This window comes from Euprymna scolopes, chromosome 6 (assembly GCF_053919585.1).
Source record: "Euprymna scolopes isolate OS-2025 chromosome 6, ASM5391958v1, whole genome shotgun sequence".
Taxonomy (NCBI): domain Eukaryota; kingdom Metazoa; phylum Mollusca; class Cephalopoda; order Sepiida; family Sepiolidae; genus Euprymna; species Euprymna scolopes.
This window is the reverse complement of record NC_136487.1, coordinates 58,960,547-58,978,439: the sequence shown is the minus strand read 5'-3', so window position 1 is coordinate 58,978,439 and position 17,893 is coordinate 58,960,547. Positions and strand designations below refer to the sequence as shown.

General features: G+C 32.6%; 1 protein-coding gene across 1 annotated transcript; it reads right to left on the bottom strand.

Moving 5' to 3' along the window:
- Window positions 1-11,809: 11,809 nt before the first annotated feature.
- Window positions 11,810-16,420, bottom strand: LOC145278180 (uncharacterized). The gene is made up of 3 exons (XM_080130462.1): window positions 15,744-16,420; window positions 14,732-15,539; window positions 11,810-11,851 (listed from the first exon to the last, which is right to left on the bottom strand). The coding sequence occupies exons 1-3, from the start codon at window positions 16,418-16,420 to the stop codon at window positions 11,810-11,812; spliced, it is 1,527 nt and encodes a 508-aa protein (XP_079986588.1).
- Window positions 16,421-17,893: the final 1,473 nt, after the last annotated feature.

Below are 17,893 nucleotides of genomic sequence, written 5' to 3'. Positions count from 1 at the left end.
AGTATCATAGTCCAATTGTGCTCTGAACAGAAACATACATCGCCCCTGTCTTATCAAACACTAACCGTTGGTGCTATTCTTTTTACATTTAATTAAATTTAGACATACAAAAGTCAAGTATTATACATCAATTGTGCTCTAAAGAAAAACAGTCATTTCAAATTCGCTTAAGTCTTAGATATATATATATATATAAAATATTGTGATTTTAAACGCCGGGCCTTTATGCTTGTCCGGTGATAAAACTTCTCAAATGAACTTGTGATGTTAGGTTGTTTAAAAGTGTTAACTGGTCAAAATCGTCCTTCTTTCTGTAACTGTTTTTATTATCGATTTTCGATAGTTACCAGACGCGTTCCGATAAAAACCTACGTAAGAACACCCAAGGCATATTAAGTACCCTCGTGTGAAACCTCAAAACAATCGGTCCACCTATTTGCGAGTTCATAGAAAATGAACTTACACACACTCAGAAAAATTCGGTTCATATAATAGCAGTGAATGAGTGAGAGTGAGTAATAAAAGTTTACAGTATATGAGATTTGAAATCGGTAGATTTTTCAAACTCAATTGGAAATCGACTCTTTGGATCTCATTTGAACTAGTTTATATAATAATTTGGACCACCCACGCATGTGAACGCCCATTCTGTGATTTTATCCACTCTATAAACTACGCCTCTACGGAGTTTAATTAGTGATACATTAATTTGCGCCCACAGTTTAATTTCGCAGGTCACTTTTTGCGAATGTATGCTACATCATATTTCTAGATATTTTACTTTACTAAAAGTTCATCCACTGTCAAACAATTATGTCAACTTATTGTGTCTTTTCATATAACAAAATGCGTGTCTCTGTTTAATTTGTTCTGTGTCGTTCTCGGTACACAATAAAACAGAGCCACACAAAGTAAACATTGGTATAAAGATGATTAACGACTTCATTAATAAACAAATCCAATATCAAGTAATTACAGAATTGATTACGGTTGCTTGCTTTCATTGTTAATCGCACTCGTGTCGAGCTTTTACTTTCTTCAGTTGCTTCTTCTTAAGTACAAGCGTTAACGTGATCCCTAATGTTCCCTTTTAGTTTCATACTTAAATGAAAATCATATTTCTTTTTTTCAATCTTTAATATATTTACCTCCTCAAACTCTTGACTTTCATTTCTGAATATATCCACACAAAGGCATTCCATATGTTACTTTTCTCGTGTAATTTGTTTCAGACACATGATGGAGGGAGATTAAAAAAAAAACAGCGTTTCAACACAAAGACTTATCAGGGACATTTATATAAATGGATTCTCACCAGAAAACAACAATTTCCCATACTTTTGTCAGAAACATTGCTGATGGATTGTGAAATCTAAAGGAAGTAATGATGAAAACGAAAGTCGCAAGGCTGTCAAAAGTGAAGCTAAGCTCCGCTTTCTACCCTCTATGAAATGTGACTTCAGGCTTGGAAACGAATTTTACTTTATCTTCCTTATTTCAACAGACCACAAACATTACAAAGTATGTGTGTGATAATATACAATTACTATTTTATTACGAGGAAGGTTCAGTTTATTGTCTGCTTTGTGGGGTATTGAAAACGTATTTCTCCCACGATTACTAAGCGGAAATAGATGAACGTTGCTTAAAGTTAGCAGGTGTAAAAATGATTTAAAACCTTCTGGAATGCCAACATGGGAATCGACACGTGACATCGTTTGTTGTTTGCAGTTACGTTCCGTTCATAGCGACTAATCGAGGCCGGGTTCACGTATAAACGATCGTGCCGCATCCGCCAAGAGACAACTAAAATGACTTCGCTTCAATGTCACAGATCGGTAATTCTCAATAGGTAGTTAAAACGCTCGTATCAGCGATTGCAACGCGAACAGAACGTAGCGTCTCCGTCGCTCGTGTCGCCATTTTCCTAAGCTCATCATATCACTTTCTAATACTCACCGCATCCTAAGCGCGCGTTCCATTCGGCACGGTTAACAGTTTCACACTGTAAAATACCGATTTCAGTTCCATTGAGAACAAGAAAAGAACTGGAAAATTGGTTACGCTGCTGTTCAGCAAAAGAGATATTTGTTTTATTCGGATTACTTCTATCATTCTACAGATCACATGACTCTTGCCTATTAACCGGGCAACGCTGGTCGACGATTATAATGATTATTGAAGCCAAAAACGTTTTGTCAGCTAAAATATGTTTAAGAATAATGGACGTATTTACAAAAGCTATTTACATTAATTTAGGAATGTTTAATTTGTTAAAACAACTTAGTTGACTTCTAAGAAATAATGACACGTACACATAGTAGATCATTATCTCTTATTGACGTAGACTAATGACATCATTTTAGAAGGAGATGTCTTTGTGGGATACATATAAATTAGTTAGAGAAAACAGAGTCAGAGTAGAGAGAGACAGAGAGAGCGCAGGAGAGAGAGAAAGAGGGAGAGAGAGAGCGCGCATGGGAGAGAGATATCGAGAGACGATCGACAGATCGTAACTACTAGCAGTGAGGTCAGAAATGGCGATAGTCAGTACTTAAAGAGTATTTAAATCAAGAAGAGAAAAAAAAAACATTCTGGAATTAAAAATTGGCGAAAATAAAGACCGAGGTTCTGTCGTTCTTGGGAAAGGGTTCATTGCAGTTTTCTGTCCAGAGAATTCAAGATGGACCAGATATGTTTCCTGATTGGCTAGATGTTGAAACTCTAAATAAATGTTATTCGTCATTATTTATTAATTTTAGTTATGCTTTATTTCTTAAATTTAACAAATTCTGTTTTATTCTTGTTAAAAAAAGTTTGTTTCATACGCACGTGTCGTGTAGTCAGAATCGTTATTTTTCATCATTTCAAAATAATCGACCGAAAGAAACGATGTCGAAAAAAAGTATTTTTTTAATATGGTAATATTTTTTATTTTTAAATATACAAAAACACACTGGCATGAGATACAATCGCTAAATATGATTAAAAACGGGTCTGTAGTTTTCTATTTTATGTAGGCCGAAAAAACCAAGAGTTTCATTTATACACACACACACACACACACACACGCATATATATATATATATATATATATATATATATATATATATATATATTTATATAAAATGGGTTAATAAATTCCAACGAAAGAAAGATGTATATTTAAATAAGGGAGTAGTCACCAACAATGTGTATTTTTGAACATTATTTTATTATTCCGTGTCTTGGTTTTTTATTGAGAATTATGTTTGGATCATTGTAATAATGTTTTTAAGTCATTGAAATCGTTTACGCGCGTTTCAGACGGTCTGTGATGCGTCCTCGTCAGAAATTATTTTCAAACTATCTGTACCCTGCCACGCGTTGCAGTGGCTCAATTTGGTGTAATGGAAAAATTTAATAAAAGAGAAAATGCATGTTTCTTATATTAGTACAGCAATCCACTGCAAAAAGTGAAAAAGAAGGCGAAACTGAAAAAAATGGTGCTCTTGCAGAATTTGATCTGGATCCTCGAGAGTTTCTGTCAATCATTCATGTTTTGGACTTGACCAACAATCAGTGGATGAAGTCGAACGTAGCAAAAATGTTGAAACGCTAAATGCTTTTTTTTGTTGTTTTAAAAAATGTGATTTAGTAATTAATATTTGGTTGATGGTGGGGTGAGGGGGTTACTATACACAGATTCGAAAAAGTCGTCCAAAAACAAATAAATGAAAGCAAAGGTAAGGTAATTTACGTTTCTACCTAATTGGATAATTGTTTAGTGTTTTTATGTAATGTAAAATGTTTAATTGGCTCAAAAAACAGAAATGGTCGCGAATTCTGTTGAATACGTTAAGTTTGGGAAAGTAAGTTGAAAACTAAAAACTATACAAAACAGTGTCTGAAACTCACCGAAAATATGTTACCATGACATAGGCTGGCATAATGGATAGGTTTCTGACAGTATTTTGTATAGTTTTTTTTAGTTTTATCTCACTTTCTCTAACTTAAAGTAATCAACAGTGTCCACCACCATTTGTAGCTTTCAAATACACCAATAAACACTGTTTTTCGAGCCGACTAAACGTTACATTAAATGAAAAGGGTTTATATTACTAAACACAGATACAAAGAAGTTGTCAAAAAATAAATATATAACAAATAAATGTTATCAAAGGCAAGAAAAGTAAGTGTTCTACCTTACTGGATAAGATTTTAGTGTTTTTATGTAATGTATAATCGGTTCAAAAACATTCAATGTTTATCGGTATATCTGAAAAATACAAATGGCGACAGACTGTATCGAACATGTTAAGTTTGGGGAAATTTTGGGAAAATGAGTTTAAACTAAAAATACTGTTAGGAACTCACTCAATATATGTTACCATGATGTAGGCTGGCATATAATCGGTGGTTTTAAACTTTTGCTCGATACAGGTGACGACTTTTAAAAATCCCTTTTAGTGATTACCTGGTGTGAGGATATTTGTACAACTAAACGGCAAATCTGCTCAAAGAAATCCGGTATTATTTTACTTTAAGGCCCGTTTCACGTTCATATATAACGAAATATTTTATTGTAGATTTCGGTGTGCTAAAAACGAATCTGCAAACCGTTTACGTAGCAAAAAAAAAGTTTTCATGACATTCATGAAATTACTTTTTTGAAAAGTGGGTGATCACTTTTCAATGTAAATTTAACTTAGAATGAGCACCCACTTTCTGGCCACCTGAGAGAGGGGCATTTTTCTGTTTCTTGGCTAAAAAGTTTTTTGTTTGATTTCTTTTGCATGGTAATAACCCCTGAACTCTAGGACTATTTTCCATTTAACAGCCGTAGCCTTCGTTTACGCTATGCGTAAGCATAAACGAAAGCTGTTTAGCCAATAAACATGGGAAAAAATCCCCCCTCTCTCAGGTGGCTAGAAAGTGGGTGCTCATTTTAAGTTAAATTTACATGGAAAAGTGATCGCCACTTTTTCGAAAAAGTAATTTCTTCATATCATAAAAACTATTTTTTTGTGACGGAAACGGTTTGCAGATTCGTTTTTAGCACACCAAATCTACAAAAAAAATTTTGTTATTTACGAACGTGAGACGCACAGCCCTTAATGGAAAATTATATCAAAAATCCGGGGGAAAATAGTTTTCAATAAAAACAGCAAATGAATTCGATAGAAAAAAAATGGATGCTATTTTTTTTTCTTTCTGTGTGTTTCTTGGCTTAAAAGTCTTTTTGTTTGATTTCTTTTGCATGGTATTAACCCCTGAACTCTGGGACTATTTTCCATTTCACAGACGTAGCCTTTGTTTATGCTATGCGTGAGCATAAACGAAAACTATTAAATATGCATTCGCGTACCAAACTGCCTTGTAAAAAAACCTTTAAGCCAATAAACACGAAAATAAATGCCCCTTCCTCAGGTGGCCAGAAAGTGGGTGCTCATTTTAAGTTAAATTTAGATGGAAAAGTGATCACCCACTTTTCGGAAAAAAATTTCTTCAGATCATGAAAACTATTTTGTATACTCCTTGGGCGTTGAGTTCCATGGCGACCCGCAGAATTATTTAATGGTCGTTCCCTTAGTACCCCCCTAGTCAAGGCTAACGCATGCGCACGTAACATTTTTTATTTATTTACTTACGTGGTGGAGTTTCTATACTGATAGGTTTTTTGAAATTTTTTCACTGGATTATTATTGATTGAACACTAACCAGATTATGAAAAAAAATTGAAAAAAAAAATCATTTCAACATTTGAAAGGGATACTCACTTTTTAGTTACCACGTTCTGGTAAATCGGTCACTTTTTATTTATTTATTTTTTTTTCTAAATACGGAAGTGTCTTCGGGAGATATAAAATGGTCGCATGTTGACGAAGCAATGTATCGGGAGGCTAACGGGATTAAAAATTATTGGTAAATTTTTAGATTAGGCCCACCTCCTCAATTTTCTTTTAAATGACGACTTGAAATGGTTTTCGACTATGCTGAATACGAAAATCGCATCGAAATTTTGCAGAAATAAGTAGTTATCAAGATATAAAAAGTTGTATTATGCATTGTAATCTTTGGCGGCCATCTTTTTTACGTGTGTGTATTTGTTTATGGCGCGTGTGCACGTAAAAAGATGGCCGCCGAAGAATACAATGCATAATACAACTATTTATTTCCGCAAAATTTCAATGCAATTTGCGTGTTCAGCATACTCGGAAACCTATAAATGTCGTCATTGAAAGGAAAATTGTGGAGGTGGACCTAATCTAAAAAAATACCAAATTATTAAACATTTCTCCAGCATGTTAGTGAAATTTATAATACTTTTAAAAAATTAAAAAGAAACAAAACAAAAGTTTTGAAAAAAAACTCACCTTTCACAAAAACAATTTAAAAAAAAACACAAACTGATTAAATAAGTAAAAAAAAATAATTAAAAATCTCGAAACTTTATTTTCATGAAAACAATAAAAAAAAAGTCCTGTTCTCTCTATTTTTTTTTCTTTGAGAAACAAATATATTTCTGACTTACAAATGCGGTAGAGACTCATTATTTTTACTTTCTATGGTTTTGATATACCGCGTTTTTATTGCTTACAAAATGGGTGACTGATTTATCAGAACGTTGTAACTAAAAAGTGAGCACCACTTTGAAATGTCAAAATAATGATTTCTTTTTTACATTTTTTTTTAATAATATGTTTAATTAGTGTCCAATCAATAATAATCCAGTGAAAAAAAATTCCAAAAACCTATAAGTATAGAAATTAAGCATGGGAGTAATGTTTGTATAACAACGTAACGTCGCCTTTCGCTCTTTTACAAACATTTTTTAAAAAAAGTAACTAAACCATTTATTGATAATTTGTCACGTGTACAAACATTTATTTATTTACGTAGGCTTAACTCCTTTCATGAATAAGAAAAGTTTTACTCTTTAAGAATAATAAAACGAAAAAGTTACTGAACATTTATAAAAGGACTTCTTTTCATGAAGGCCAGAGGAATAGTTGGCCGAAAATTCGTGAAACAACAACAATAAATAAAATGGTGCTAATGCAGAGAGCCGCGCTATTTTTTAAATCATATTTCCACGTTTAAATAACGTTTTACGATATGTTTTTTTTTATTTATTCAATTGTAAGCTTAAAGTACAGAATAGGTACAAAACATCCTTACCTCCCCATGTTAAGAATGACTTTTTAAATAATAACATTATTTCAGCACGGATCACTCTCTGCATGAGTAATCTTATATAGAAAAAAACCCCTCAAAAGCAAGCAACAAACTTTTTTTTTTTGGCCTTATATAATAAAGAAAAGATGTGTAAATTAAAAAATTTGGAAGATAAACAAATGAAATATGTTTTTTTTTTTTTTTTTACTTTTCAAGTTAACAGAAAATGAAACCTTTCGTCAATTCGTGGCTGTGAAATGAATCGAACCGGAAGTTCAGTTTTATCAACAGAACAGATTCGCAGAAACGATAAATAAATATATTTATTTTATTTAATATTTTAATTTTAATTAGGTAAATTTATTTTAATAACATAAAAACATACCTCGACTCTAAAAATGGGTTGTCTGAAAATTTCAAATAAATTGGTAACGTATAAACATGGTTTTATTTCTTTAGAACGAACCAACTTTACATTTTTATATATATAGATGTGTAAAAATGGCGATTTTCGTAGTTAGTTTGAAGTTTTTCCAATGGATGGAGGCTTGTAAGTGTTTATTATACATTGGTATGCTGAATTTTTATTGCTTTTTTATTTGGTTTGTCCAGGGAGATTTTGACCTCGCTGTAGTCAGTCGCTATCTCTTTCTGCTAATGTGTTTTTCTTTTCCTTTGGGGTGGGGTAGGGTGTGTGTATGTGTGTGTGTGTGTGTTTATGTGTGTGTGTGCGCGTGTGTGTGCGTGTGTGTTTGCTTTTATTGGTTTGGGAATGTGTATATTGTTTTATAGTATTTTGGGGTTATTTGCTTCCCTAGGAAGGCGGCTGTGGTCCAAGGTCGTTACTAATGTGTATGTGTGGGGAGGGGGGACTGGCTCTTCTGAAGTAAGGGTAGGGGTGCTTTCATTCTATTTTTATATTTATTTTTTGAATTCTTGGATTTTAGTATTGTGATTTTTCGTTTTAGTCTTATATTATGTTTGTTTAGAAAGAGGGGTGAATTTAAAATAGGGGATTTTTAATGTTTCTATTTATTTGTCTCCCCATGTGAGTATGGCCTATATATATATATATATATATATATATATATATATATATATATATATATATATATATATATATATAAAGTTGCGATTTCAAACATAAAGCAATATATCCATATGACTTGGGTGCATTAGCTTAAATCGAAACCGAAATATAAGCTTATGAAATTTATATATATATATATATATATATGTATATATATATATATATATATATATATATATATATATATATATATATATATACTTCAGAATAGTATTTTGGTCGAAGTCTCATCTCCTTAATGTTAATTAGCAGTGTAGGGGCTAAATATCATTTATGATAAATGTAGCTATGTTACCTACACTAATTATTATTATTATTATTATTATTATTATTATTATTATTATTATTATTATTATTATTATTATTATTATTATTATTAATAGTGTTGACTATTGGTAAACTTTCTTTATGTCTAAATCCATACATCTGTATATATGAGGGTATATGCAGGTATATATGGGTATATGTGTATATGTAGATATATATGGGAGTCTATGGACATATATATGGTGTAAGTGTGTATAATTGTATATGCTTTATGGCTGCGGGTATATATGTATGTATGCGTGCTTGTATGTGTACGTGTGTATATGTATATATATATATGTATTCATATGTGTATATGTAACTATGTGTGTATTTGAATGCATGTGTAGAAAACCCTCCCAGTTAAATATAATCAATAGTATAATGTTATGGATATTACTGATTATTTTTAAACACTTTTCAGTAAGGTATTATTATCACTTAATTATTTTGTTTCAGTTTATTTAACATTGAACTATTACCGTAAGAATTATAAAATAAGGATAAAACGTTCTATTGATAATCTTAGCCTTGATTTTACAATTTGCTCATAAACATTACTATATTCTAAACCTTTATTTCAATCCTCCGTTTTAAAGGGAAACTATAAATACGTATAAAAGTAATAATAATAATAGCACCTCATGAATAGTATATATAATTTGAGTTGACTGAACAAATTTGATTTAAACTGACATAGGAATTTAAGAGGAAACTAAGATAATTCTTGAAAAACGCATTATTTTGCGTCTTTGACTCATTCTTTTCTTTTATTTTTTTAAATTTTTATTCTTAGCTCTAACCATTCTCGTTCCCCCCTTTCCTTCCCTGACACAGTCTCTATAACCAGTACAAAATCTGACCTCAATTAAGCGACCGGTCAAACGTTTTATAAGTCTTTGAACCTTTATTTAAAGAGATATCTATTCTGCTGTATATATATATATATATATATATATATATATATGTGTGTGTGTGTGTGTGTGTATGTATGTATATATGTGTTCATGTATATATGGATACATGTGAACATGTGTTTCACTCCATTTCCTACCATTCACCACTACCTACTCTCCCTACAACTAACACCCCGCCCCACTAATAATAATATAGACTTCTAATGATAAGGATTCCACCAAACTTTGAATTATTTTCACTGGACCCACAAACAAATTCATGCAAGCACTTGCGCGATTCGGACATCTACACAGCTATGCGGATTACCCAATATATAACTTGGACCTTATTATCCAACTATTGTAAAGAACGCCTACCATGGATTTTACCAAGCAATCTGGATCTACAACTTACATATCCTTTCTGCAAACCGTCCTGCTACATGACTTCTGATAATTTAATTATGTTGACTTTGACTTTCCATGTCTCACTGACTTTAGCAAATAGGGTATATACCTTTATAAATATTGCTAATATTTTCTCCCCTCTGATGAGATGGTAGACATCGAAATCCTATAGGTTAAGGAGATTAATATACTAAAGTATTCTTTGTCTTGCTTAGAATCATAAAAAATCTCAACTCAACCCAACCACTTCATTTCAATAAAGGTTTTTTGAATTTCATTGAATCACAATTTAATATATTAATATATATATATATATATATATATATATATATATATATATATATATATATATATATATATATATATTAATGAAAATAAAGGGATGTACTGTTTACCTGATGTACGCAATGGTAAACTCTAAACTAATATAAATAACAGTATTTAAATATAGAAAATACAATCCCAACCGAATTAAAAAAGCTCAATACGAAATAGAGAGTAGAGTTTATAATAAGAATAACATTCTTTGAAACTCCGCGAAATAAGGAGTGTTTAAATTGTTTTTTGAGTATTCAGTCGAATAATAAATTTTGATTGTAAAGTCTAACTTACAGTTTTAATTTTTTTTCTCTTATATATATATATATATATATATATATATATATATATATATATATATATATAACAGTATGTCAATGACTACGAATATATATATATATGTATATATACATATATATATATATATATATATATATATATATATATAACGAGTTGCTTCAGCCATAATCGAAACCGTAAACAAAACCTATGAAGAATTCTTGATAAAATTATTTATTTAAAAAATAGATTACTGGACTGCCATCAGCTATAATCAAAACCGGAAAAGAATCTTATTAAGAATTCTTGACAAAAGTACTTATAAAAAAATAGATGACGTAAGTGCCATCACCTACAATCGAAACCGAAACTTATAAAGAATTCTTTATAAAATTATTTATTACAAGAAATAGAAGTACATAACAATTAAACGAGACATAGAAAATAGCACCTACGCTATCGTGTTAATATACAGGTCATTGTCCCATCATGCACTGTATTTAAGTGTACATACATACACAACAAAATTAAGATAGACAATCGCACGTATATTTACTTGCAAAGAATTACTAGATAGTAGTAGTGATAATAATAATAATGATAATAATAATAATAATAATAATAATAATAATAACTAGCAGGACCTGTGGAAATTCCACAGCGGTATCTTTAATATTTAATATATTGCTAGTGGGTATTATGTGGGCGTTCAGCCTGAATGAAGACACCATCGTATTATTCTAGCCTTTTTGTTACTAAAATTATAACTTGGATATATTGTCTGGGCCGAGGATTTCATTACAAACACACCAATCAATTAACTTTCATTTCATCATTTTTCATAAATCTTTGATATATTTGTAATTTCGACTATTATTTTTCATAATTTTAAGCCAAATTATTGCTCAGCCTTACTTATCAAAATTATAATGAAATAATGTAATGTTTAGTGCGTAAACGGTTTCAGCTATTTCCGGGACTGATTTCATATCCCCCATCCAACTGTTAAAAATGTACATGAAATAAAGTAATGTTTAAATCGTAAACAGTTTAAGCCATTTCCGGGACTGACTTCATAACCCCCACTCCACTTTTAAAAATATACTTGAAATAAAGTACCGTTTAAATCATAAACTGTTTCAGCAGCTTTTCGAAATTAATACATAAAAAACGTTAACACTGTTTGGCTATTAGGCAACCATTACTTTAACATGAATTTCTGAGTGTAGTATCAGTCTCAGCATTCCAGCTACTTTGATAATATATATATATATATATATATATATATATATATATATATATATTCGAGAGAATTGTGTTGTTTTTTTTACTTACAGAATAACGAATAAAGCAATTATTTCTTAACAACTTTTGCATGTACCAGCAAGATATAATCCTAAATTTTATAGAATAAAAACAAAATAATATAAAACAATATATAGAATTGTTAATCGAATTTTAAATTTTAAAATTGTCTCCTCAGCAACTTACAAGGCTAACATGCTTGCCAGTCGGTTTGCCTCAAACTCCACACTGGACCCTTCCAACCACCCCCTACCTGACTTTCCTATGCGGACAGACGCCACACTAGACGATCTGAAAACCACCCCTGCTCAGGTACATGCTATCATAAAAAACCTTGACACCTCAAAAGCATGTGGACCCGATCTTATCCCAGCTGTGCTATTAAAAAAGTGCTCAGCCGAAGTAGCTCCAGTTCTCTCCAAACTCTACAACAAATGCCTTAATGAAGCTTGCTTTCCGGGCTGTTGGAAAACTGCTTCTGTTGTACCAGTATTCAAGAATTCTGGCGAAAGGACAGACCCATCAAATTATCGCCCCATTAGCCTCCTCCCACTTTTTGCCAAAATATTTGAGACCATAATTAACCATGCTCTAGTCCATCATCTTACAGATGCTAAACTACTGACTGGCAAACAATATGGATTTAGACAAGCCCGTTCCACAGCAGACATCCTAACTGTGATCTCTGAACGTATATACCATTCACTGGACAAAGCGGGGGAGGGCAGAGCGGTAGCTCTAGATATATCTAAGGCTTTTGACAGGGTATGGCATGAGGGTCTCCTCAGTAAAATCAGATCATACGGTATCACTGGTAGAATACTTAACATAATTAAATCCTTCTTAGATAAGAGAAAAATCCAGGTTGTCCTCGACGGTCGTACATCTAAACAATATGATATAAATGCGGGGGTGCCCCAGGGTTCTATCCTTGGACCTCTATTGTTCCTGATATTCATAAATGACATCCCCGACAACATTGCCTCTGAGATGGGTATATATGCTGATGAAACTACACTCTATGGCAGGCACGACAGGAAGACGAATGAACACATTTCTAAAGAAATGGCAGAAACACTAGAGGAAGACCTCCAATCTGTAGTGGAATGGGGACAAAAGTGGTTGGTTGCGTTCAATGCTGCCAAGACTAAACTAGTTTCATTCAATAATTACAAGAAACCCTCTCTACCACCCATAGCAATGTCCAACGACTCTTTATCTGAGAGTCCATCTTTCAAACTCCTTGGCCTAACGTTCACAGGAAACATGAGTTGGAACAATTACATTGAAGGCATTGCCAGGGCCGCTGCAAGAAAGGTGGGCTCTCTCTACCGTGCTAGAAAACTACTAACACCCGAAAGTATCATGTACCTCTATAAGGCCACCATTCGCCCATGTATGGAGTATTGCTGCCACATCTGGGCTGGTGCATCTGCTACTAGTCTCTCGCTCCTTGACAGGGTTCAAAAGAGAGTCGCAAACCTGATAGGCCCTGAACTGGCATCTAAGCTTCAGCCTCTGTCCCATCGACGAAATGTTGCATCCCTCTGCCTTTTCTACAAGTATTTTAGTGGTGAATGCTCTGACGAACTGCAATCACTTGTGCCCCCTCGACGTGAGCACCCTCGACAAACCCGACAGGCTGCTAAATCCCACCTCCACACTGTAGAGATCCCTAGATGTAAAAGATCTTTTTACTCCAATAGTTTCTTCCCCAGAACCGCTAGACTCTGGAATTCCATTCCAGGTCCCTGCTTCCCCAACAGTACTGACGTGCAGAAGTTCAAATGTAACGTGAACCGACACCTTGCTGCCCTAATCCCTACATAGTACCCCAGTAGTGTTGCCCCTGATAGTAGCCCCCTACACCAAAGTGGCAATTTGCCTTGTTTGGGGTGAAAATGTAATAAAAAAAAAAATTACCCTAACAAATCAATGGAAACCTTTTTCACACTCATATTTAATATTTTTAATGTTTTAAAATCGATTAAACTATTTTTATGTATAAATAAAAACTGAGCACATTTGTTATAAGAATATGTAAAGTAAAACGTGAATAAAAAAGCAAAGAAATTAATTACATTTTTAACGAAATTAATTTTATTTTATTTCGATACATAGATAATAGAATTATTTCTATTTATTAAACAAATAAGTAAATAGAAAATTAAATAAAACCAATAACGACTATGAACCAATGTCAAATCACTTGCACATATTTTTTGAATATGAAAAAATACTATCAAGATGCCCCCTGTTTTAATTATGAAATAAAATAGCCTATTTATAACAGTAAACACGTATGTTGTTAGTTTTAATTATGAAATAAAATAGCCTATTTATAACAGTAAACACGTATGATTTTAGTTTGGGAAAATTTTTGCAAAGTAAATCGTTTAATTGATCTGTCAAAGATACAGAGTTACTTTAAAAGAAAGATAGATAAACATTAAACGACACTCATTTAGAAGAAAAAAGATGTAAGCGGGGCACACAAAATAACACACACTATCTTCTTGATATATAGAGTATATAGAAGATAGCGGTTTCCGTGTAAATTACATGAAATTATATTTTCAATACTAATTATCTTGTTCCTAACTTGTATATGTTTGGATAAAATGCGATAAGATTTCAGTTGAATATATAATTTCAAAAATAAGAAATACATGAAATAATTTACAAAACTTCTTTACAGACAATATTTCTAGTGAAGGTTGTTCCTATTCTCTGGCCATGAGTAGATTTATTCTGAGGACAAATTTTCACTTTTACACTGTTTATAGACCTTGCTCGTGAGAAGGCTACATATAGTTGTCCATGAGTAAAGTAATGTTGTGGTAGGTAGACACATTTTGAGCCATCAGGTAATCATGAATCATATTAAATAGAAAATTTTACCAGAACCGCCGGGTGCATCCAGATAAAACAGTCGGTGCTTAGTCTCTAATCCTCTATCTATTGCACTTACAGCGTAAATGACACCATCAAAAACATTTCTCTGCTCAATATTTAGTACTTCAGGATTAACTTCTTGAATTTCTTCCACATATTCTGGCACCCCATGCATCGCACAATTCATGCCATTTCCATTCAGAATCATGTTTATGTGATGCAGAGCGATATTTTCTGCAATATTATTCTTATATTTGCGTAAAAGGTCCTCTATCATAAGGTGTTTGTTATCATTTAATAATTGTAAAGCATTTTGTGGTGTATTGAATAAACAAATCATTACAAACATGTTAAGAAGCTGCCGTGGCATTTGATATATAGCTGCCTCACTCAAAGCCATTTGTAGTTCGTTGTCATCTTCAAGCAATTGTAATCGAATACATACATCCTTAAAGGTCAGCAATTCTTCACCTCCTACAGTTTTCAAGTCGTCAAAAGAAGTTGCACCTGGTACACGAAAAAGAAGCATCCTTAACTGGAATTTCTCAGCATTTCTACGACTGGCAGAGTACATTCTTGTTATAATCTGGCGGTGACGTTGTCTTCTGGACCAGATGTTACTTTGCTTGTTGAATACATAATATTCAGGGATATCAATATAAAGGTGGGCTCTTGCATCCACGTCACTTTGGTTAAGTTTGAACCATGAAGTTAATTGCGTGTCGCGTCCTTCTGCACGGGCAGCAGCCTGTCTTTGTTCACCTGGCCTATAATAAACTTGTTGTTCATCAGGTAAATGGAGCGCCAGTCGATTAACTATGTGTGAATGTCCATATATTTTATATTCTGACAAACGCCAAAATGCTTCAGGCGGGGATACGTATCTACACGAAATATATTGCTTAATTTCATTATATTCATGTTCATTAGTTTCATTGTTATTTATATTCATTTCCATCATTGCGCAATCATGTCCTTTATAGACATATTTGAAAAGATATTTCACATTTTTTACCGAGATACACACTTCTACATTAATGTGAGCACCATATTTTATGAGTAAATATTCATTACATGGTACTACAAACCTGTAGTCAACCTCATGGACACCCACTCTAACAGAATCTCCATTATTTCTGCGTCTATATAGAGGATATCCATAAACATTTGTAATAATCTCCTCTTGATACGACATAGGAAATTTATTCTGACACTCTCCCTCTACCATACAGAGTGAGTTGGGATTAAATGTACCGCAGGGTCCATGAATCATGAGTTTTTCTACTAATTGTCTCAATTCTGGATCATGTTCTGATGGTAATTCAGCTGAAACAATATTATCAATTTGTTCTTTAGTTCTAATTTTATCTTCTGCACCCAGCATGATTAGCATGTGACAATGTGTGAGACCTCGTTTCTGAAATTCAATTACATGTATCGCAGCAATAGGTACCCCAAGTACATGTCTGACCTTTATCTCAATCATTAATTCATTGAGATGTTGTTTAAAAACTCCTACCAACAAATCAGGTCTGTTCTGTGCAATCTCATGCGGCTGTAAGTTTTCGATTACTTCTGGGCATTTTGGATTGCAAGTATATGTTATGAATAAATAAGGCCTTCCATATTTGTAAACTATTGCCATTGCGTCTTGATAGCATTGTTGCATATTTCGTGGGCTCCCTGTGAATGATGATGGTAAAATGACAGGTATTCCAGGATCTTCAGTATTTCTTGCAAGATGATCCATCAAGCCAGAATACATTGCAAGTCTTAGTTGTGCTTGATTTTCTGCAATGAATTTCAAACAACAACCTTCTACTTTAACATAAGCATCAACTATATATTGCTGAAATAGTTTTCCACGACTGTGTATTGAACTGAAGCTATCTCTTATAGATAGACGATATGCATAAAATTCCTGATTGTTGATGGAAAGAGAGGTAAGATATCCTCTCCTTCTGTTGTCCTTCTGGGTACACTATAATGTCACATGGACAGGAGGTGCTCCATTATCACCGACAAATATTACTGCAATTTTATAAATTGTTGGATTATTATATCTCCTTGCCTCAGGGCCCGCAATAAAAGGCATGGCTATTTTTCTGGGGGGAACATTTTGTAATGTAGCCATCTGTTGCTCTTCAAGTTCGACAGTTCTCATGTTTTTATATGCTAGCAATTCAGAGACTCTCCCTGGAATCGGAGAGCATGGCAGTGTTAACAAATAACATTCATTGGGCCAATATAGAATCTATCAGAATTTATAAATTGAACACCATTTGCATTATTTATTCCTATGTTATTTCTAGTTCTCCTATTTTCAAGGTTCATCAGTCGTTTTCCTTCAATCATGTCATTTCTTCTAACTCTGATATGTTGTCTGTTGATTCTTCGTTTCTCTTGTCTTCTTCGTCCATTGCATATCTTCTTGTTCGCAATCGTTCTCTTCATTGAGTGTTATGCAATTCTCTTTCTTCTTCATTCATTTGAGGCATGCTTCTCTGCATTATTTCTCTAATACGATTATTATATGCATTTCTCTCCTCCTCGCTAATTTAACTTTTTGTTCTTCGCATTTGTTCTCTGTTTCTATTTCGTTCGGCTTGTCTTTCATCCGCTATGAACTGATTCCGCCTCCTATTTTGTGGTTCTCTGGCTGCCTGTCTTCGCTGTCTGCTTTGTTCATCCATATTGAAAGTAAATAACCACGGTAGGTGAAAATTATTAGAACAAACTTCAACAGGAAATTGTAATAAGTGTGATAAGTATCTAGCGTAAAAATAATTCTCTGTCAGCAAAAAAAAAAAAAAAAATATTTGACCAAAGTCCATGAATCAAATCGAAGATGACCGTAATCGTCTGCTCAAAAAACCGTCAACACAATTACCTGAAAAAAAAAGTGAATCGCCTGAATATGAAATAAAAAAAACGCACGATCCAAAATTGAAAGTTTGAAACCAAAGGCACACTTTTAGAAACAACTTTAAAAATATTTTATTGAAAAAAAATGTGTTAATAAAACAATTTATTTAGAAAAATAACTGGTATGTTACTGATTTTTTTTTGTTTACATTTAATGTTTTTATTAAAATATTTTATGTACCAAAAACAACTTTTCATGAAACAATTTTAGTTAAAACAATGTGGTAATAAAACTAATTTATAAAAAAATAGTCATTTAATATCTATATTTTGTTTAGGTTTAATATTTTTATAAAAATAGTTTCTGTACAAC

Coding starts and splice junctions, on each gene's coding strand:
- LOC145278180 (XM_080130462.1), bottom strand. CDS start 16,420: ATGTATTCTGGCTTGATGGATCATCTTGCAAGAAATACTGAAGATCCT. Junction 15,540..15,743: donor GTCCATGAGGTTGACTACAG/GTTTGTAGTACC, acceptor TATTTCGTGTAG/ATACGTATCCCCGCCTGAAG. Junction 11,852..14,731: donor TTGATGGTGTCATTTACGCT/GTAAGTGCAATA, acceptor TATAAAATTTAG/GATTATATCTTGCTGGTACA.